The 23844-nt window shown below is 40.2% G+C and overlaps 1 protein-coding gene across 3 annotated transcripts in view; it reads left to right on the forward strand.

Moving 5' to 3' along the window:
* LOC138201920 (zinc finger protein 385C-like) overlaps nucleotides 1-23844 on the forward strand; it is a 62947-nt gene that overhangs the window by 20424 nt on the left and 18679 nt on the right. For 2 of the 3 annotated variants that reach the window (XM_069155512.1, XM_069155513.1), the window contains exon 2: nucleotides 3216-3518. In XM_069155512.1, coding sequence (XP_069011613.1) covers nucleotides 3216-3518 — 303 coding nt within the window. Of the gene's footprint in view, nucleotides 1-3215; nucleotides 3519-14358; nucleotides 14720-23844 lie in introns of those variants that run through there. The other variant, XM_069155514.1, reaches the window with a different exon arrangement.

A 23844-nucleotide genomic window follows, 5' to 3' on the forward strand; every position in this document is an offset into this window, starting at 1 on the left:
TAGATAATTTTCTTTAATTCAAAAATAAGTAACTGAAGAAGCTCCTTCCTTTTCTGTATTTCAGAACACTAGAATTGTGCATTAGATATTTTTGGCAGTTCTTTGACTGTCTCACAAGAAATAGGTTCGACGGGGGGACTGATAGAGAGACCTTTACATGTCACCGAGCAAAATGAATGATTCCTCATTTATGTAGGCACCCATGTGGAGAACATTACTCCGGAGCTACAAGTGGGTCCAATGACAGAGTAGTTTATGAAGTTGACAGGTCATTTCCATGCATCTGTCTTAGGCCATAAAGCAAAGATGTTGGCCGTGAGTGTCACACAAAGGGACGAAGGCAGGCGAACCATTTTTTTTTTTTTTTTTATATGTGCTGTCTTGATTGACTGGTGACAGGAGTCATTAGTTGCAGGAGGATATAGTGCTGAATATTTTGGACCCTTTCTTTAAAAGGAAATCTTTATTTAATCAGGTAAATCCTCCTGAGGTCAGTAAGAGTGCTCCGACTACTCCAGCAGCATCACAAGCTTTATACACGACAACACAACATCAGAACGCACAAATAAAACAATACAAATTTCATTTCATCTGCAAACTATTCCAAGTGGCCGGACCTGAAAACCTGCAGGCTTTCTTCTGATTCCAGGGTACGAAGGTTGATACGCGTCTTGTAATCTGAGATTTTGTTTGAAAGATGAGCTCCGTGAAATAACTGCACAAAAGTAAGAGGAAAGTTTCAATAGAATAACCAAGTGACGACAAACCGCAAACTGGGTGTGATTTCTTTAACGATATTTACACGGGAACTGCAGGGAACGACTCGAGGACTTCTAACGCATTGCTATGAAAATGAATAGTCAATGTATCTGGTCAAGAAAATACACACCTCCTGCATGTAGCACCTTGAGTCATGCTAATTTGTTTATGATTTCAACTTAATATTGGGTATCAGGACAGAGAGAGAGAGAGAGAGAGAGAGTCGGAGTACGTGAAGCTGTTTTTATGACCTGTAATTTATATTCGTGGCTTTGATGTGGTCTTTTCTCATTGTGGACTAAGAGTCAGACAGGCTGATGAGTGCTGGTATTTGAAAGAGCTGCCGGGGCCAGACGGCTTCACTTCTAAAAGGACAAATGATAGCGCGTTCATGGATAACGAGTACTAAGTTGCAGATGCTTGAGCTCCCCCAGAGCTGCAGGATGCCCAGCTCGCTGGGATTTGTCTGCAGCCTCAGGATTCGTTGACCGAGCTAATGTTTCCCACACGAATAATACTGCCAGTAAGTAACTCACACCGCTGAAAGAAAAAAGGCGCATGTTAAGCTTCATATTTTGCATTACACCCACTAGGGCTCAACAGCATTACTCGACGTTGATGTATTATGGCGTAAAATGGCAGCGCTAACCTTTTTGTACAAGTTTTCACTCTGCACTCTCAGCTGCAGGTGCCACAGCTTTTCCTGTTGGATCACTTCAGCCATTTGGTCTGGTGCAGAGCGCTGGGCTGTTCCCAGCTGCCCTCTCCGGTGCCAGACAGGCAGAGCAACTCTGGCCCGTGTTCAGCAGGAACCAACAGCTGCTGGCCGGCTGGCGACCCGTTAAAAGTTGCTTTCTAATGGGGCCGTTGGTGCCAATCCCAGCGGACCACATGAAGATGAGTGACTGGAGTAGCTCCGGGGGTTGGTTCAGTGTGCTGGAGGGTTTACATCAAGACTAATGGCATCAGTGTAAAGTATTAGCAAACACAGGTATCCGAACAGTGCTTGACTTGGAATAAAACCATGCCGGTACTTTGAATAGAGGCCTGAAAAGCGTGCACAGTCAGCTTTTTGGTAAATGACCATCAAGGGGAATAGTTATAACCTGATCATCTACAGACTTTTTGTATTGCGCATGTAGAGGCCGGTAAAAACAAAGTTAGGCAGGCTCTTTAAAACATGATTTGTAAATTCATATCACTAATTCAGTTTTACTTGTCAGATAGGGCATTCAGGGTTTTCTTTTGACTTTAATCTCTGTTGGAGCAAGAAGAAAAGCATATTTCTAAGTGGAGAGCAGCTTTAAACAAAGTGCTTTCATTGCAAAAACACAGCCAAAAAATTCCTTCAGCACATATTTGCTGTTGGAAATTTCAGTCGTTTTTTTAACGGTTCACCTAAATGTCAATTAAACCGTTTTGCATAATTACTTGTGTCAAACCTACATTTAATCACAGTAATCATGTTCTGCATACTCTAGGGTTGTTTTTATATCAGTGTGTGCCTTTTGGAAATTGTGAGTGGGATTGTTTACTTTTTTTTTTTTAATACTTTGTGTGTTTCATTCGTATGTTTAAACGCTCCTTATTCCAGTCAGCATCTTCACAGCAGTTGCTCATCTTCCTACCCACGGCCACACTTTCATTCAAATAATTGTGGCGATGGGCTGAAGCTTTGAAGTCCATGTCGCTGGTTGGAGGCTGATGAATTCCAGTGAACACATTTCCATTTCCACTTTCATGTCGTCAAGTTGAATATTTAGAGCGGCCGACGTTTTACAAATGGTGTCTTTTTGATTAGATTGGGGGTGGGGTACATCCAAGAGAGGCGGGGGATAAAATGTCCAACACCACCAAGGCTTATTTGATGCCATTATCACAGGAACAGAACCAAAACAAAGAATTCACTGAGACTTTAGGGGACATTTGCACATTCAAAGCAGAGCTTGCATTTAGCTGCAGCTTGTTTTATGCTGTCAGTCTGCCATTATCGCTCAGCCGTTACAGGTCTTGAGGCCGCAGGCTCTCACAAAGAAACATGTCGCTTTGTGTACCGCAGCAATCGGCTTTTATTAACTGATAAGTACGGAGACGTGCGAGCAAGATGCTTATCTGCAGACTGTCTTGTTTCTAGCCCTTTAATGGGACGTCGACGATTTTGCGTCTGAACATATTGTCACATTTATACAAGCGGACACTTATCACAGGTTAAATCCAAGTGAAAAGCGTTTTTGCGTGCCTATAAAATCTCTGTTACAGTTTAAAAATCAAGAAATGGCGGCGCACATAGAAGTACAGTTTGACGAAGACCAATACTCCTCTAAATGAAGTCATGCCGCTCTGTTGCCCCCCTGTGGAGGCTTCAACAATATACTGTACATACCAAACACTTTGGGAGACTGCTGCTTGTATTTCCTCCTGAATTTTTAACACTTCTGATCTTTTTCTTTCTCCAGACGTGAAGCGTCCAAAGATGGACGACTGTCTGGACAGCAGTCTTCCTCCCAAGAGTCAGGAGGAACAGGATAAGGATGAGGATGAGGAAGAGGAGGAGGAGGAGGAGGAAGAGGAAGAGGAAGAAGAGAGGAGGGAAGGGGCAGGGCTCAAGGCCAAACGGGAGCGTCGACAGGGCAGCGGCAGTGCGACTATGTGCCAGGTGTGCAACATCCAGCTGAACTCTAGCACCCAGGCACAGATCCACTACAGAGGAAAGACCCATCAGAGGAGGCTACGCCGACTGGCAAAGGCTGTCAGCACAGGTAGGGCTGCACAGGGTTCGGTTTTTTTTTTTTTTTTTTTTTTTTTTATTATCACTTATTTCAATGATCTGCACAAGATTTCACATCCTGATTTCCTGTTGATTACTATTATGAAAGTTGGCTGATCCTCAGGCCCCTGAAACGGTGGTAATGGAGCCCAACTGAAGACCCACTCAATAGTTTACAGTTTTCTCAGTTGTCATATAAGCGCAACTCAGTAGATGTTTTTTCTGATGAAAATTGTGATACAGTTGAACTTTCATATATTGTTGGCTATAGTTTTCAATGTTTTTAAATTCTGTTTCTCAAAAGTGAGTCACACTCAAATGAGAGCCCGGTATTACCTTAGTCCACCAAAGTAAATTCAGTGTTGTGTCTTCCCTCGCCAAGGTGTGAAATGTATGAATTTATGACCAGGGTTGAAGAGGGAGGTCATGTACAAAGAGTGATAAAGTCCGAGGCTGGATGAAACCAAAACAGGAGTTTCACCTGGGTGACCAATGTTCAAGTCTGTGAGAGAGGAAAAGTCAACTTGTATTTTGTTTAAGTAATGTGATTAAGTTACATAAATAAGAAAATGTAATAAACTTAGGTCATGTATGTTAAATAACTTACTTTCAACCCAAATTATGATCTTTCCCTGAACCTAACCAAGAAGTTTTGTTGCTTAAACCTGACCAAATTGTGTCCGTGTCACATTTGACCCAGACCGAAGCAAAACGTGACACTGACACGGTATCGTCTAGCAGACTGATGGGTGTATTACACGCTTTGATGCTTTGATTGGGTTGAATATGAATTCCAAGTTAGAGCTTTAGACAATCTGGCATTCAAGGCCCATTAAGACACCTTACACAGAGAGAAAGAGGCCAGCTATCCTCTCACTAATGGACCTTTCCCCCAGCACACATTTTGACTTTTCATAGCAGTTAAAGCACAAGTGTAACTAATGAAATTACTGATGGCTCCATTACATTTAAGTGTCCCAGTAAGCCATGCCAGTGGGACCTCATACACAATACCGGAGCACTTTAACTGGAGCAGCTAAATGGGACAGAGCCATCATTTATTTTATTAGTTACACCTGAGCCTTCTGTCCAGTGACAGGTTCAAATCCATGGCTGCTCCCTCAAACATTGTAAACCTGTCCGATAAAGCCACTGAAAATCGTTACAATGCAGCGCTTATTATTAGAGCGGAAGAACATGTAGACTTTTCTCAAACACTCACTGAAAATCTCATAACTTCCTATTTGCTCGACAGCGCTACAAACGGCCTCAAAATGACCACAGTTTAATCACCAACAGTTACGCTCAGAACAAAAACAAGACATTATGAAGTCCGACAAATTGACGTTTGCCGCAGGGCTCTTTTACTGTCAGTGGTTCTGTTATTTCGTCTTCTGCAGCATTTTAATCAATTCTCCTCACATAGAGTGTTTGTTTACAAGTGGTCGGCACGTATGCTTCTTGTTTCTTTGTCCAATATGTGGTAACACATGATTGTTAGTGCATGTCATTTCTCTGCTGCATTGACAGAAGATTTTACTGCTAAATGCCACACAAGGTTACTTTAGAGGCACCGCGAGCTGTCAGAAAAGCTTTGTGTGTCCATTTGTCCATTTCCTCTGCAAGTTGTTCAGATACAGACTTTCCAATAGAAGTTGGGCTGTTTTGGTGTTTTTTTGCCCAAAAAAGTCATTCAGCAGACTTGGACACGGCACAACATATCTTGCCGCGTTCAAATATACTCACGAGCTCGTGGTTACAACATGGGATGTCGTGTGCACTGTATGCTTGGCATTCAGTTGGTTAAGTTGTAGACACTGTTGCCAGGCAACATCAATTTGGACGTCATCTAGAAGCCACACAGGCTAACAGTTTAGCGAGCTAACGGGGGAGTAACATAAATGCAGGAAATGCCCAGGCACAAGAAAAAGATGAAGCCGTTGGGAAGATCATCATCAGACGTAGGCTGTTTATCTAAGTTATGAAGACAAACTCTGCATGACTAAAAATGACAAAATATTTGCTTAACATCCGATGAAAAATGAACTTCCATGGCCTCTGTCATTTCCATAAACTTCGGCAGAAACATCACAACTCGTAAACTTGTGGCTTGTAGAGAACTTTGAGTTTCTACTTTGCGAATACCGCAAGAGGCTGTCGTTCATATGGACTCTTCACGTGAACGCGATAGAATACAACCCCATTTGAACGCAGCGACAGTCACAGCCTTGCAAATGTTCACATCCGCAAACCACGAGGTGTTTTGCACTGTGATACTCTGCAGGCCGTGTGCTGTTCCAGAAGAGCCCCTCGCATTGTCCAAGTATTTTCTGCACACCTGTTTTGACGAAGGGCCATTAATCACTTTCACTCAGCAGCACCTGTGTCACTCTGCTGCGCTGACCAGCTTGATCAATCAACGCTCAGGGAGAAAAAAAAAAAAAGACTCTAATGAGCAACTGGCCAATAAAAACTCACTTTTTAATGTTGATTTATGAGACTGTCTCTCACTGTGGATTTACCACACATATTTAGCTGTTCCAGGCTTAGATGAGATTTATTTTATATCCATTGTTTAACTTCTCCTTATTCCAACCTTATTTTGTTATCGTCAGAATATTATTGACTTTTTCTGTGTCAGATAATGGCCTTTGCAGATCATCAGTCATACTTAAGAGTGTGAGACTGATCCAGTGCAAAAGGATCAACTATTGTGTATGTGTTTGCGTGTGTGTGTGTGTGTGTGTGTGTGTGCTGTCCTTGTTTTAAAGCTCTGTCTGTCCATCTATCTTTTGTATTTTTGACTTTAAAGTATCTAGAAACAAACTTCTAGCTCCTCACTCACCCAGGAATCATCACTTTAACGTGAACTCCAGCTATCTTATAGAAATCTGGGTCAATAGCCGACTGTCCAGCTTTGTGATGTGGACACCTGTGCATACATTACTCCCGCTCCAGCAGATGGAAAAAAAAAAAGAGGCTGATGTGAGGAGACGTGGCAGTCTACATCCTCCCCATAGCAAAGACAAAGTCACCCTCTCATTTCACAGCCAATACTATATAGTGAGCAGTAAATTTAAGATTTCAGACTTTTAAGGATGATCATCATTTTGCAGATTAAATTTGCAGTGCGAGGGGATTTAGCCTTCAGAACTGGGTGAAATAGATGGAGGAAAGAAAATGTGGTTTTGGTACAGATATCAATTACTTATAATAAGGACAGATTGTTTATCATTCAAGTAATCTTGTGATCTTTAGATAAAGCAAAGAAAAGTAATAAAGTACACTGCAGAGTGGTATTGCAGACATATCTGCAATTTATACTAGAAGCGGTTTATGTGTAAACCCGCCACCAGTAGGGGCACTAATTCAGGGGCTGCCCTATTGGTCGAATTCAGAGGGTGGGGACAAACAACCTGTACAGTTTTTCCGGTTGGGGGACTTACTGTGCATTATTTAATGTTGTTTTTTTTGTATGCAAACTTCCCTACAGCATCAGCACTAACCTCTACCCAACCTGCTGCAGGCCACAGTGTCAGAACCATCATATCCACTAATTGATATTTAAGATGAGAGTCACTCATGGGCAGCTTGTGTCAGTCCCTCGGGGTGAAGTGCCTCTTGTTTCCCCACACGGGGCACAATGATTTCACACCTGCCATGTCTCAACCAGTTAAATGAACCATGCAGTGTTTGACCCGTTTTTGTTTGGGCTGTTGTGAATCTGACACTACCACAGTGAAATAGGAGCAGCACAGCAAAAAAAATAAAAAAAAATAAATACATTTAAAAAATAAAATTAAAAAATAAATAAAATGTAATCATTTATAAAAACATCTGTTTATATTCTGATTAACTGATTGTTTCAACTGTAGTTATATTTGCATCAAAATATATTTTAATTTTCTCTAAAGTTTAAAATGCTCACATGTCACAGTATATTGAAACATCTTAGCAGATTGAAATTAGCCTATAAAAAGTGTAAACATGTCTTTACTCCCACGTGTACACATGGACCACCTAAAAATACAAGTTACTTTGTTTATCAGTGAACCAGTAAAAATGTTATGTAGCCAACAGGAAACCACCATTAGTCAGCTGCTGTCTGATTGGTGGGAATTTATCGTATGCCGTGCACCTAACACGTAGGCAAATCAGAAGGAAGATTCTTACACAAGTCCACAAAAATGTCAGGTTTTCTACGGTTTGACACACACACTTTTCTCAGGAAGCTATTCTCCCTTTCGCTTCTTTCACAGTAGAGAAGAGAAAAAGAGGACAAGCTGAGACAATTAAGGTGACTGTTAGTATAATTCAGTCGGTGCTGCAATGAAACCAGCCTAATAATACCCAGTCCCTTCCCACAGCTGAACTAGCGTTCCCTTTATTTAGCTTCGTGAAGTGATTGCTCAAATGAAAAGAGATTTTAATAGGGTGACTCTCACTGGGGGCCTTTTGAAAAGGGAACGGAGCAAAGCACTTCCGACTTCCTAATCTTCACGCTAAGCTACGGGACAACAGCAGAGTCGCTTCGATTCGGGGTTGTGGTTTTCAGATTTTCGGTATGTCTATGTGTTAGGCATAGAGGTGCAGGGCAGTTACATTTAGCTATGAAAATCAATAAGATAAAAGTCTCTTTCCTTTTATTAATTTGACAACAATTTTACAGTGTAATATACGAATAAGCATACCAGTCACTTTAAAAAGTCGTGACATCAATTTTACCATGTCAGACCTCTTAACATTATCCTGTTACTCAATATATATAATCATCAGACTCCACAACGTCACACCCATTTTTATTTTATTTTTTTCTGTATTTTTGGTGTTCCTGTCTGTTTTTGTTGTTTTTGTGTTTTTGAGCTGCATTTCTTGTATGAAAGGTGCTATACAAATAAAATGTATTATTATTATTATTATTATTATTATTATTATTATTACCACTACAGATACTGCACATGTGCAGTAAATACTGTGTGAGTCTGGACCAAGCTGTTTGGCTCATACATATATCTATACAGATCTATTTTATTGTATCTGTTATTCTTATTTTATCTTATTTTATGTTACTATTGATTTGTTTCTGATGTATATGTGAATACATTCCTTTGATGTTAACTACATTCACTTGCACTGTATTGAATTTCCCCTGCAGGGTATCAGTACTGGTATGTCTTATCTTACACACGCATAAAAAAACACACACAAACCTGACGGTACACGAGTTTCCAGGCTGTTCTAACAAACATCCTAAATCCAACCTAAGGAATAATGTCTTTCAGAGAGGTGACCTACAACATTTCCTGTACCGTTTATAACAATTTACTCACTGAAAGGAAAAATGAAGCTTTTTGTCTTCCCAAAGCAAAACCTCCCCTCACTAATGGAAAATCTCTCATTTTCTTAATTAGAGTTCCACTGCAGTTTCACTTGACGCTTTTCTGAAGGTTAAATCGTTCTGTTTTCCTATGTCCATAATGTCTGCAGGTACATATGCACAAACAGATATGCTGAAACATACTATGTGTGCTGTGAAATAGGAACATTTATCAGCTGGAGTTTGGTGCTGTTTGGTCTCATTTCATACAGCAGAAGCTGCTGAGAAAAAGCAGCCATTTTATTTTTCAGTTGTCACTTGCTCTGTCATCACCTACTACTCTGCACAGTCAGAAGGCCTTCAGGAAGGAGAACTAGCTGTAGATGGAGTTGCATAGACAGGAGAAAAGAGGGACATGTTAGCATGTTCACCAGTTATCAGGTTTTTTGACTCGGTGGCTGGTAGACACAACACCAAAACCCAAAGGGACTGATGGCGTTAAAGCAGACATCTGTTTTCTAGTATTCCCACAGGATCTGTGATCTAAACGGGTCATGGATATCTCAGAATATTACCCAGGGAGCTGCATGTGGATTATAGCCTAAAAAAAACCAACAAGTGAATAGTTTTCTTTACGGTTATTCTAGATAGCAGTGCATGGAGACTGTTTGTGAGAATATGAGTTATTATTCTACAAATGAAGCAGAGTCACATGAGCTGAAGAGTCAGTGAATACGTTTGAATAATTTGATTGCTAAAGTGTCACTTTGTGAGGTTGTTTGATTTCTCATGACAAAATAACTACATATTTATTTAGTTACTCCTCGTATAATCATTAAACTTCTTATTAAGTATAATAACTACTATGTATATAGTGCGCTGTGATATTGTAACATGCTGAAAAGTATTTGTGTCAGGATGAGAACCAAGAAGCTTTGTAACCCTTTTTCATCTCTGCGTCTGTCTCCCTCTCTTTCGCTCACAACCTTTACCAAGTGTGTGATTTCCATAAGTAACATGGCATGTCGGTCTCACACACAAACACAAACACACACACACACTCCATAAATAGAGGTATGCACAGCCCGTGTTTAGTAGGTCCATGGCCAGATGAAAGCGTAATGCGTGTAGCCGACATCAGACTGTTCTGCTCGAGGCCTTCTCCCTGCACTTTCATTTGAATGCAGTAGCCTGAAATCAAGTGTAAAACTGTCAGGATTTGTCAGTGTTGTGCTTCCACACCACCTTTATTCAAGTGGACAAGGAGCCAGCAAGGAGCACACAGGGGGCAGACACAAGCTCTGTGTGTGTGTGTGTGTGTGTGTGTGTGTGTGTGTGTGTGTGTGTGTGTGTGTGTGTGTGTGTGTGTGTGTGCGCGCGCGCGAGCACGTGTACGTGTATGTACGTGTATACTTGTATTACTCACGTTATGGACACATAGATCTGTTTACACAGTTATTTTAGGGACACAAAGCAAGTCCTCATAATGTAAGTCAATCGATTTATGGTGAAGACTTGGTTTAGGGTCAGATTTAGATTAAGGTGTGGGTTATGTTAGTAGTGTGGTTTAGGCCGAGTCCCCAGGAAATAAATGTAAGTCAATGTAATGTCCCCTGAAGTGATGTAAACACGAGTGTGTGTGTGTGTGTGTGTGTGTGTGTGTGTGTGTGTGTGTGTGTGTGTGTGTGTGTGTGTGTGTGTGTGTGCGCATTGACAAAACTTGTCATGACATTTGAGGCCAGGGTTTCAGGGTAGAGGCTGTGAGAATAATTGTGTTTATTTGAAGTGATTATAGTGACTGTCGAATGAATAACAATGGCGTGAAGGCTCGCCCTCTGCAGCAGTGCATAAATGCCTCTGTGTTGCCTCTGCAAATATATAACTGTTATTCTGCAATGAGCCGATGTTTCAGTTGCACTGAACCTCCCTCTTTCGTCCTCTTCAGCAAAAAGCATGCAACAGCTAATCTTAAGGTTAATGCAAATGCTTTAAAGAGGGATTATATTAACTAATGTTGTTTTTTTAATTATTGTTATTTCTTCTTGAAATGTAGTTGAATATATATCATGAAGTGGTACAACATCAAACAAAGATGTAATGAAAGACGATGTAAGCCAACAGAGAGGCATTTCGAGGTACTTTACATAACGTATAAATGACATTAAGGAAAGAAACAAAGCAAAATAATTGAAATACACATGCTGTATAAACCGGAATTTAAGAGGGTGAAACAACATAAGAGGTAAATAGAAGTTAAAATAGAAGAAGGCAGATTAAACAGGAGAGTTAGATGTATTAGTTGGTTAAATGATCAAGCTCATTTTAAAGTTAAGCCCATTGCGGTGGTTAATACATTACAACTCAAGCAACCAGTTTAAGGTAAATATAAAACACCGTAAAGTGCTTTATTCAGCTATTAAATGGCCTGAAGACTCGAGGTGGAGCACGACAGGGCATCACGAAATGGCTCCACAGCGTCTCGATAAAGTAATCATCGCAAGATTAGTCAGGAAAATTAGCAAGCCATTTTTTGAACAATAATTTCTCCCACCTGCTCATTAAAATAAACATTTCATCTCAAATAGTTGAAATAAGCACTGAGCAGGGAAAGAGAGGCACCATCAATATGCAAAGCGTGCATTTCAATTTTTGTAACTCAAGAGTGTTTACTCATTTATGAACAATTGGGGACTTTTTATAATGTATTAAAAATAACAATGCCTTTGCATGAATATAAAGAAATACAATACATTTGCATAGCTCCATGTTATTATCTCCTAGACCTTAATTTCACCCTGTTTCACATCTTTCACATCACTGTTAAATGGTAGAAATGGATGCAGTTGGTTGAAGAAATACCTATTTCTTTAAGGGCTCAGTCAGGTTTATTTAAGCCCTTGAACCATAAAATGTACCTGTGCGTGTTATTGTTCTGACAAGCAGCCACCCTGTCAGGCAACAAATGTGAAGTCCCTGATTTTACTTTATTTCTATTTTTCTTACCTTTATTTCAAAAGCAAGTCCCATTGAAATAAAAAAGAAATCTCTTTTACATGTGAAACCCGGCCATACATATAAAAATATACAGTAAAGCGGCATCAATCATACTTCTTTAGAGTTTCAAACACAGGCTTTTTTTTTTCCCATCAAGTTATCTTGATTTAAAGATATTAAGACTATTAGACACGAATGACTTGTGAATTTTCTTCCTTCTTACAAAGGAAGAAAATTCAACACATTGCTACATTTTTATTTGGTGTGGAAGAACCGCTGAAGTAGCACGGTGGCTAGTGTTAGCTAATGTTCACCGAGCTTAGATTTTGCTGCATAACTGTGAATTTGCTAACTTTGTGACTCTTCTATTCTTGTGCTGCTGTTGAACTTTGTTTTATCTGAAGTAGTTGCCGGTGGCCGCTGTAGTTGTTGTACAGCCAAAGATGTACAGTCTCTTTAAATTGGGAAAAAATGTATCTTTCCCTTTTCTGGCACTGTGTTGCGGGCAAGAGGCAGCCCACTATGACATCACCCGTTGGTTTATGAATTACTGTTTTGAAGACTAGTCCAGCAATCTGTCTGTTGCCACTTTGATGTTTTGGAGCCAGAAGTGACCATATAAGTTGGGATCTTCCGCACTGTCTTCATTTTTCAGACTCGGATACGACGTCAGTTTTTTTTTGTAGTCTGCTTTCTGTTATCTTCCAAAATGCAACATGATATTATCAAATATTACAATGTGTAAATGTCAAAGCACATAAAAAATGAGCCGTGGGGCCAAACAGATGCAACATATGGCACAAGATTAAGAAGGTTTTACGAGCAGTTCATTTAAATAGCGCTCAAGCATGCTTGAACTGTACTCTGCTGTTAAATTATGTAAGTGATAATGTGATTTTGTGCTGCATGAGTGACTCATGTATTTTTGATTAAAACCTCTGCACACTCAACCTATTGGAAATGTAAACCTGGAGTGTGGGAGTAATTGATTCAAATCGAGGACCTTGTGATAACTGGACTGCAGCATGAATCATAAGAATATCTGACCTCAATACATGTGGTGTATCATTTCAATGGGGATTCAATGTATTCACAGACGACCCTCCATGCTTTTCTATATTTTGGCTATATTTATAATCTTACAATGTTCTAATTAAACATTAACACATTTTACAGGCATTTTGGTGACTGCAGAAATGTTTGGTAGCTATTTTAGCAAATGTTTTCAGATGTATACCTCATAAGAAAGGTGTATATAAAAAATGATATAGATGTCTTGTGATTGCAAGACTAAATCTACTGTTGTGTCCCAAAAAGCAGTAATGAGGGCTAGTATTAACCAAACGGAGACATCCTGCTGCTCGAACATTTAGGGATGGATTTGAATGGTTGCTGCAATCTGGAACGATAAATTATGTTAGTAGGTTTAGTTTCCTTTCGGTACCTCCCAAGCAGCAACTAGCCATGACGTCATCACTTGGTTTGTGAACTGCCCTTCTGAAGCCTCGAGTTCGGCAATTCGGCCATCGCCATCTTGCTATTGTGGAGCCAGAAGTGGCCATTTTCGAACAAACTGGGGAGGAGTGAGTGGTGGATCTGACTCGATCTGATTGGAAACCTGAGGACACTACGCCCCGCCCACCTATAGTGGAAACACTAGTGTACCACAGGCCTGTCAATCAAACAGACACGCTCCCCCAAACTTTTTGGAGCCAGACAATTGACTGTGTATAAAAGTGAACGTAGCTTCTGGGTCTGAAAAATGAAGCCAATGCTGAAGTGTCATAAACTTCAATACCACCGAGGACCACTAGGGGTTGCCTCCAAAAAGCCTCTGGGTCAAACCCACAGCTCACTCTTCTCCAGCTCGTCCACATAGAGTCACTTCTGGCTCCAAACTGTTCTGAATTAGCAAGACGGCCGATGTCCGAACTCAAGGCTTCAAAATGGCAGTTCACAAACCAACGGGTGACGTCACCGTTGATCATCTACTGCAGCTCGTTTCTCACAGAGGATGTACCGAATGGCTGTTTAAAGGGGCCAGTATAAGTTTTGTTTTTGTATGTTTTTTTGTTGTTGTTATTTTAAATCATGGAAAGCTACTCACATCGAGTCCCAGATTGTTTAAAAGAACCTGACAATGAGCATGATGGGTCCTCTTTAAACGTTTTACCCTCGTGCCAACAACAGTGACTTGAGAACAATGGCTGCATTTTAAACAGAATAGAAACAGATTGATAAATGATGCCTATTGTTGTCAAGTAATGTAAAGGAAGGAAATTACATTTGAGTGTTAAGGGAGAATGCAGGTGTGAACCCTGAATAGAAAACACTGTCAGGATGGAGAAGAAGAAGAAGGGGGAGATGTATGATCATGTTAACAGCCAGTCCTCTGCCAGCTCTCTCTCTCTCTCTCTCTCTCTGTCTCTCTCTCTCACTTCTCGCTCTCTCGCTCTCCCTTACATACTCATACACATAGAAGAATACACACTTGCTCTTCAGACACTCTCAGCCTCTTTTCTTTCTCCGCTGCTTTTCAAACTGGCTTGCTGTTTCTCTCCCTTCGCATCACAAAGGGCAGCGCGATCAGCAGAGCATGACACTTTTAATTGAAGCACACATGTGTCGCTCTTTTGCTGTGGCAGTTTGGATCATAGCCAAGATGTGTCATTGACCGAGAAAGGACTGCCATTTCACCCGAGGAAGAGGAAAGATAGATACCGTAACAGGACGAAGAAGGGTTATCTGTGAGGAGGCACTTTTCTTGGTTTTTGTTCAACTTCTCTGACCTGACGGGAGATCTGCCGGCAGGTGAAGCCTGAGTCAAACACTGAAGAGAGTGACAAGCAGAGGGATCACAAAGCACGTGGAGATGCTGTTAGGTAAGACTGTTACTTTTACTGCATGTGTCAGTGCCACTTATTTATGGGAATGCAACAGCAGCTTTAAAGGTAGTTGAGGTTTTATATGGATTTCATTCGTCCTGAGACGTTTTCGTGGCTCCCTCTGCCTAAACGCATGAGAGCGCTCCCCTGTCAGTGTGGGTTTTTACAACAATGACTTCACATCAGTGCTCAAGGGCAGGCTCGGTCTCCTGCCCACCATCTGCCCTCATTCAGTCCCTCTGCATCCAAAATGAGTCCCCAGCCTGTTTGTTTTTCTAATTGACCCCTTTTGATGAAGCCAAGTGTGGAGTTCAGGCCCAAACAGCACTGTCGTTCCCAGATGTGTCAAGTCATTTTAAAGCCACACAAGAACAGTGCTGATATCACTGTGCAGATTGCTGGCAATTATGTCTTTGCCTCTCCAGGGAAATATGACCAGATTAGCCTGCATAATTGGAGCCTGTTAAAGATAAAGGCAGTGTGGGGATCTTAAGTCAGTTGTGTTTGTTTTGTTTTTTTTGCTAATGGAGCAAAACACTGATTGCATTCAGGGGTTTTCAGATTTAAAGCCACTTTATTTTTGCCAAGTTAAACTCTACTTTAATTTCCCCAGCTCACCTTGATAGTACAGTTTATTAGTTTGACCTCGAGATAAATGGAGGCAAATTGAAGATTAAAGAAGAGTTCATTATGGATATAACTGTAACGATTTGTCGATTAATCGATTAGTGAATCAAAAGGGAATTCATCTGCGCTGATCCACTGTCACTTTTCATGCAAATATGCCAAAAATATATTGGGTTTAGTTTTTTAAACGTGAGAATTTTCTGCTTTTCTCTTTTGCTTTTCACTCCAAATTAATTTAGGTTGAATCAGTTTTCTATATTTTATATAGATAAAGCAGTCATTGAATCTGTTGATAAATTGCTAAATAATTAGCAATTCATCCGTCGAGTAGTTAGCAGATTAGTGTCTCGTATTAATATCTCTAATGTTTGTGTTTTATGTTGGACGAACACTTGTATGTGATAATGAGGAATACTTGTAATTTAACATAAAACACAGCTTTGAATTATGCATATGCATGTACATGTGTTTTGTGATGTCCTTCAGTCGCTCATGCACAACAGTGCGGATAGAAATACGGAGAGATGTCTCTGTGGCAGCTTTGGGTGCTTTCTTCTTTAAACGGCAGATTAGGGAGATCAAAGGGAAACAGTTGGAGAGAAGATAACTGTGGAGTTTTGCCTGCTGGCCATGCTGCATCTGTCCCCACCCCTCGTCAAGAGCTCCCTTTTGAGGTTGCAGTGACACCTTATCTGTGTAAATCTCATCTCTGTTCAGAATAACATGCAAGAGATGTGAGTGTGTGAGGAAATGTCCTAGAATAAATAACATATTTTCCTCAGCTTTTACATTTTTTTTTTTTTCTCTTTCTCAACATCTTTTGTTTTATGTAGTAGATAGAAAATAGCATGTAGCACTGTAGAAGCCGGAGTTCTTACAGTGGCAGTGTTGTTGCTTCTACGTTGCCTTAATATACAGACAAAACTATAGTACATCAGATCAGGAGCACAATGTGTACTAACACACGGGGGGCTCTTTTATTGTGTATCACACCACATGACACCGTCAGCTTTGCAAATCACAGTGACCTACAGTACGACACAGAGTCTGGTTTTGGTAATTATGTGTGAAGAGATGTGCGGCACATTTTGAAATCAACCATATCCAATGTTGTAAGGCGCCTAATAGATGATTGCTGCGTTTGTTGCTGTTTCTTTTTCTTCTCCTTTCGGCTGCTCCCATCGGGGGTCGCCACAGCAGATTCATCTGCTTCCATCACTTCCCGCATCTTCCACTATCACACCAACTCCTCATCACACTTTAGCCTTCTCTTCTTCCTCGTCCCTTGCAGCTCCACTTTCAGCATCCCATCAAAATATAGTCGTTCTTAATCCTGCCCATCTTTGTCACTCCCAATGAAGATCTTGGCTTTTGTTGCTTATAAGTTCCAAATTGCTCCACAAACAGTCGAAAACCTGAGAGAGAACTAATATGATTAGCTGACCCATTAAAAAAAAAGAGCATGATCAAACTTTGGTAGAACATTATGGCAAAACACAAAGATGTAGATAAAATAAAACAGGTCAAACAATAAGAGTCTTTAACTAAGATTTAAATGCTAACAAATTCACTTATTCTGACATTCCAGTGCTTTGGGCCGCTTTATCTCTTTTAGTTTTAAGTTGGGTTTTTCCTCTTTTTCATTTCTCTTGCTCTCTGCTGTCAGCTAAAAAATACTGGAAAAATTCCAAGTAAAATTATTTTGGAAAGAAATACATGAAGTAGGAATGAATATATTATCATTGAATATCATTGAAAGTGAGTTGTGACTTTTTGCCTCTACATTCCCTTTTAAAGCAGGTGAAACAAACATATGTACTGAATTAAAATCCTGCTTGTGCAAAGACCTTCTGTCGACTGTCTTAAAACAAAACCCCTGAGATCCATTTTTATCACCCTCACACGTAGAAATTACTTTTCGGCCACTGTTAATAGCAAATTACTCAAGGGATTGCTTGTGTAGATGTGTTTTTAGTTTATCCTCTGGTTTCTGCCAAATCAGAGTTAAATCTCGGATGCCTTCACCTCTCATTTTACATTTTACATTTCGTTCAAATCATCCGTCTCCATAAATCGAGCAAGAAATGATTGTGCTAGATCATGCTCCCTGTAGGAATCAAAAAACATTACCCTTATAGTTTTGCCCGCCATCCCAGATGAGAGTTGACCTGATTGAGCAGGTAAATGATTTCATCCTCCACATCGATGCAGAGCTGATAAACAAGCCATGTTAGGTAGTTAATTATCCAAATTTTAACCATTTAGAACTTTGCAAGCAAAATCTTTGAGTAACTATCTCATGCAATTTTACCTAAAATATTGGCTACATGATGAAAGAAACTTATTGTGTGAATAAGTAAAAAACAAGAACAGAGGAAAACATGGTATATATATATTTTTTTCTCTTTTGTTCACATGACATGTAATTTCTCGCATTCATGCATATCGAGTGCGATTTTCATGGCCCATCAATTTAGCTATTAGACATGAATCAGTATTCTGTGGGGGTGGAGAGATTTATAGAGAGCAAGTCCTCATTTCCTTGTTATGTTATGGAAAAGTTTTTCAATATGTTTGAGGAGGTAGCAATTCTTGAGTCGGTTTACTCATTTTCCTGTTGGGGCAAATGTTCAGTATCCCACATCTTTAATGACTCATTACTCCAATCGAAGGGTAATGACTACGGAACAGTATGGTTTTAATTGCAGTACTGATAGTGCAGATTATTTTAGAGAACAAATTGAATTAGTCTACTGTATTGACTTGCCACCTTGTGTCAGTGAATGCCTTTTCATTTATTTGGGCCACTGTATGCAGTTATGACAAACTAACTTCACATCATTTTGATTTTACTTATGTCACCAGCTTGTATTCTTATTTGCATTATTTTGTCTTTATAAACATGAATTATGTGACCATTGAAATGTTACATCATACATTGCAATATGAGGTAACAACACAAACTCTACACGTCACGAGTCATTAGAAATAGACCTATTTGGCATGAGGGTGTGTTGTGATTGAAAGTCTGTTTACGTTTGTAACTGATCACATCAGTAAAATTCTGTTTGCACAGTTAACAGGATGGCACTTTCGATGAGGTAGACTTACTCACTAATTTCCTCCTTTATGTCATGGTTTTACATGGAGAGGCTTCGGGTGACTCACGTCCTGCATCAAAAGAAGGGCAATATTTTTCCAGATGTATCCTGGGAATGGAGCTGCGTGCAAAGACCAACTAGATTAAGTCATTTTAATGGTTTAGACACATGCCACGGATTGCTGTTATATTGTGGATTTGAGCTCATGCAGCCTGTGGTGCCCAGGGATGTGCTGCTGCCACCAGGACTGTGAGAGGAGGATGTCAGGGGTCTGTGGGTCTGTTGAGTGCATAGTAAGGACACTGGGGGCTTCTACTGCATTACAGATCAAATCACCTGCTGCCTCCCCGCCCGTCCCCATTATAAATACCCCTCTCAACAGCCCACTTTGTACCCTTCCATACAATCTGTCTGTCACTGCATTTTATAGTCATATGGCCCATGAAGGTCTGTAAAGGACTTCTAACTGAGCAAGGAACCATTAATGAGTCACCATAAGTGTAAAGCAGTAAAAAGTAGTGCATCCTTACAAGCTAAGGATGCAAATAGAACCTGACAATGAAGACGTTATGGCAAACAGAGATCACTGGATACTTTTCTTGCATAATTGTAGGCCTAATTTTTCACTGCTACCAACTTTATTGATTAGTCACTGAAACCTTGATGCATTTCTGTGTAATTTTTTTTTTCTTGCTGATGTTATACTGTACTTGAATCCCTGCCATGAGACACGTGATTAACATGGGGACCTTTTCGTGGTGAACTCTTGAATTTTCCTAAATGAGACGTACAAGTTGCTCATTTAGTATTTCAGATATGTGGGTGTTTGTTTTGTTTGAGATCAGTAATAAGTGAAATAAAATCTGTTTGAAGAGTTTGAGTATGATTGCAGTACCATCAGCAGGAATTAAAACTCTTCTCAAAAACTCCATGAAAAAAAAGTTCATTTTAGGAATCGGTATAGAAGTCAAGGTTTGCACCAGTGCAAGGTTTCTGTAAGTTTTTAACGATACCCAATCCTAGAAACACCTTGAAACTAGTGGCCAAAATGTGCGTCTCTCAGTATTTTTCCACTCTTTGTATGTTCATGATGTGTGAAGCCTCAGGATATGTACAAACTTTCCATTGCAGAACACTTTCATCTGGTGTGGACACTTAGCATCTCCTCGTGGTTCCACATGTCATTTTGCATCCAATTTTCCATCAAATTTATATTTAACCACATCGCCTCTAAAATCCCCTGTGTATTCTTTTTGAGCACACAGTAAAGGCCGTGAGCACATGGAACAGACTGCTTAACACACTCTCACAGTTGTGGGTCTGTGCCCTGTTCCCTGTGGTGGAGCCAACATCAGTGTTGGTATGAAAAAACAACACCAAAAAACTATGAGGCTCCACAGCATGTAGTTTGAACCAGAAGGGAGGATAAACTGAACTCCAGACAATCATCGGCATCCTCTCAAGGTGCAGGCCGGGGTGTCTGAGCGTGTTTTTGTTTCAGCAGTCGTCAGAATGTGTAATGTGACCTGTTCAAACAGCTCCAGCCTCCACAAACGAGGATAGAACAGGTATGCTGCCTTCATTGTGTACACACACACACACACACACACACACACACACACACACACGCTACCCCGGCAGTGCTATTCACATGTCTAAATTGTTATTTATTACTAATGCACATGGGGTGATTGTTCCTCCCTGATGTCAATCTGTCCGTTGGGTCTTAAAACATTTTGGTCCAGAGGAGAAAATTTCCACAAAAGCTGCTCAGATTGACAGATAATTTGGCGTGGGTAGATGCCTCTAAAACTATTTTAGTGACATCCTGAAAAGTTTAGCTTCCACTAAATTTCCTGTCAATATTTGTGGTCCGACTAGGGCTTGTGTTCCAGGAAGAACATCATGAGACCTGAATCTGTACCTTTTTTTCTTTTTTTTTTAAATCGTTAAAGAGTGCTATATGGTTTGTTTTCATTTAGACTTACCTGACAAAATGTGTTGATATATGAAGTGATGTTGTGTACTCAGTCTCAATGGGATTCTGCACTCTGAGGCCAAAGCACCCTTTATCCTCTATGCCGCCTCCTCTGGGGAATGGACTCTAGAAGACACTGGTACTGATACACTTCTATGATATTCAAACATAAAACGAGCAGTTGTTAGCATGTCGCAGTAATCTGTGAAGAAAGGTGCACTGATTACTCAGAAAGTACTGCTTCAGTCTGAAACAACCACGGCTATTTCCACCTCAAGCTGTCTGCTGTACATGAACGTCTCCTGACTGACAAAATGTTCTATTTTCTTGAGTATTCATTCCTCTTTGGAGTGGTGACAAACGGTTGATCTTAATTGTCACAGGAAATCTTAAACACTTCAATTTAATACTGTAGAACTGTACACACACGAGCATACAGTAGTAGGTGCACACTCACGCTCTCACACACACACACATTCAAACTACTCATTCTGTCAGCAGAATGCATTCAGGTTTTGGTGTTTTGCTGAAATGCTGACACGAATAAAAAATATTGTGCCTCCAAATCCGACAGCGTGCCTTGAAAATCAAGCAGAAAAATGCAAAACCTGCTGAAATTTGCAGCCGCCCAAAAAATGTTGACTGCATATTTAAGTGCTCTCGATTATAACTCATGTAATACACCGGTATGATGTGCGCATGATCAGATCAGCTGCAGTCAAGTGTGGAGAAAAATTACTGTTAAGTATTTTTGAAGCATGAAGTTGAGTGGTGATGTCGCCATGCAGACTTTGGCCTTTTCTGTGAGGTGGGTGTTTTAAATATGAAGCTATTAGTAGGAAATATAAAAAGAAACTGGAAGATGTCTCCCTGATTTCCATGGAGTTAATAGAGCTGTCACACTTCTGTCTAAAGGTGTCGGTAGGAAAATGTGCTAAAATATAATGATGATTATTAAAAGTTTTTTTTAGCCAGAACAAGGAGTCTTAAATATGCATTTGACATCTGTGTACATGATATCATGCTTAAGAGACAGAGGCTAACGGGTCCAAGAAAAAAAAAATTGAAAACAAATAAATGAACAGCATATTGTAAACACTACTAATCTTGGAAGACATGCTAGACTAGGTTAGGTTAGGTTAGGTTAGGTTAGGTTAGGCTAGCCTGATATGCAGATAAAGATGCTGTTATTACCCTTTCTTAAACCTGCTCTTCTGTTTCTGTTTTTGGAAGAGACACCATCCTCTAAACTTTATAAATACTCCATATTAGTCTTACTGGAGCCTCATGTACACTTTGCCCTGTGAGGAAAGTCAAACCTTGAGAGGTCTATGACTGGACACTTGCTGTTTGGGGACAAAGTTTAGGCTACTGTTAACTGCGCGAGCGGCAGCCTCTGAGGCTAAGAATGAAGTCATCGTGGAAGTGCCAAAAACTGCAGTTCTTTTAAATGGCCACTTGAGGCTGTCTCCAAAAGCGAGTTAATCCCCGTAGACCCCCATGTTTTCTGGTACAAAAACAGTTTTGGTCTCTATAACTAATAATAACATTGATGAAAACTATTAAGGGGTGATTTAATTTTTTCTCATTTACTCATTCAGCGTGCCTCAGATCCACCCACACACCACCTCTTTGCACACTTTTGATTAGCCATGAATAATCGGCCAATACACCGGCCAAAGCCACCCGCAACTGAGCTTCAGAACCGTTCTTCAGATAACTTATGGGTGATGTCATGGAAACTATTTCCATTTTCTTTTTAAATACATTCTATAAAACTGATTATCTTTGCAGCATTGTCTCCCAGAACTTCAGGTTTGGCGAACTTTCCACTAAGATATAGGTTTAACTAAAAGAGGTATTTAAAGTGCTCTGTAATACATTAATGGTTTTGTCTCCTTTTAATGTGGCCCTGATAAACATCTTCCGAGGTGTGATTGACATCTCTGAGGCTGCTCATCCTTCACACTTGCTTCCACCAGGCATACAGCCATTTTTCCTACAGCTCAGAGAAGAGCATTGAAACAGAAAGCTGCTAATTACTAAGTTCATGAGGCGGATAAAGCTGCGCACACACTTTACATATCAAGAAGTATGTGCTACTCATTTGCTGACTGCTATTCAGCAGGTCTGATTGGACTCTTATCTCAACTCAAGCAGATGGTGGCAGTTTAGTTTAAGTGATACAGACGTGCAGGACGCTGTGTAAAGGACAGAGGGTCGGGAGAGGAAACAAAACACAACACGACAAACATTGGCCTCCGAGCAGCATTGATGCTGCAGTCATACTCATTTCCCTGCAGGTCAGGTTTATCTCGGAGTTCTTGTTTATCTATTGAGGAGATGTTGCAAAAAATCTAAAACTATAACAGCACAGTGCATCATGTTCTTTAAATTTTATTTAATGTTTAACTTGGCAAAGTCTTCTCAACATAAAGAAGACAAGGAGAGTAACTTAAATAATGCTTTACAAGAACATACCAAACATATTACTTATACTGCACCAAGGACTGCAGGTACTGGAGATCATTTGTAATTTTTATAATTGCTTACTAGTCTTAAAGAAAAAGTTGGAAGAGCAAAATATTGATTATCTTAATTGTTTTAAGTGCAATTGTCCTATTTGGACTTCACAAGATTTATTTTTTTTAGATCAACAGTGTCCTGTGATTTTTCTCAGACCAGAGGAAACATGTCCTAGATTTCACCTTGAACAAATTCAATAAAAGTTTATGGACCCCGGGATGAAAATGGGCCCAAAGTACGTCAGTTGAAAGTAGGACAGATTACCACGGGGAGCCTGATCTGGGATGGATGGTGCCCTGCAGGTAGAAATTCTCATGAAGCCGCTGGCTCTGCCAGCTGCGGCTGTACAAGTTTAAATAGACATTGACAGCCAGCAGGAGAATTTGCCTGTTGGCTGCCAGTTGTGGCCTAAATGTACTTTGTCACGATAAAGATGATTTATTTAAAGACCACACAGAGCAAGGCGGGGGCAGTATTTCAAGCCATCATGGAAATTAGGCCTTTACTCTCCACGTTTTTGTTTCCAGTGGAGAGAGCTTAGCGGAGCTGTCAATGGCAGTTTTAATGGATGCTAATTCATCCTCCAGAGCTCATCATAAATGCCTCGCTCTCGCCCTGTTGTGTAAGCAATGAATGGCATCATCATTACTGCAAAAGCACAGTGCACTAACCACTTCTGTTTTATGACTCAGAAAAGCTGTGCGCTTCATGGTATTATGAAGTGGAAAACATACCATTCAATTTTCATTATTTGACCATGTGTCTTGCAGGTTTAACAGCAAGCTCCATCAAGAGAGGAGACTTTTTTTTGCAAAAAAAAAAATTGTTTTGCATTTTCATGCCACGTTCCTCGGTGCTTAATCCTGCCTGCCTGATTAAACTAGGTGTTA

This window comes from Embiotoca jacksoni, unplaced genomic scaffold (genome assembly GCF_022577435.1).
Source record: "Embiotoca jacksoni isolate LCO1_2020_lvr unplaced genomic scaffold, fEmbJac1.0.p SCAF_20, whole genome shotgun sequence".
NCBI classification, from domain to species: domain Eukaryota; kingdom Metazoa; phylum Chordata; class Actinopteri; family Embiotocidae; genus Embiotoca; species Embiotoca jacksoni.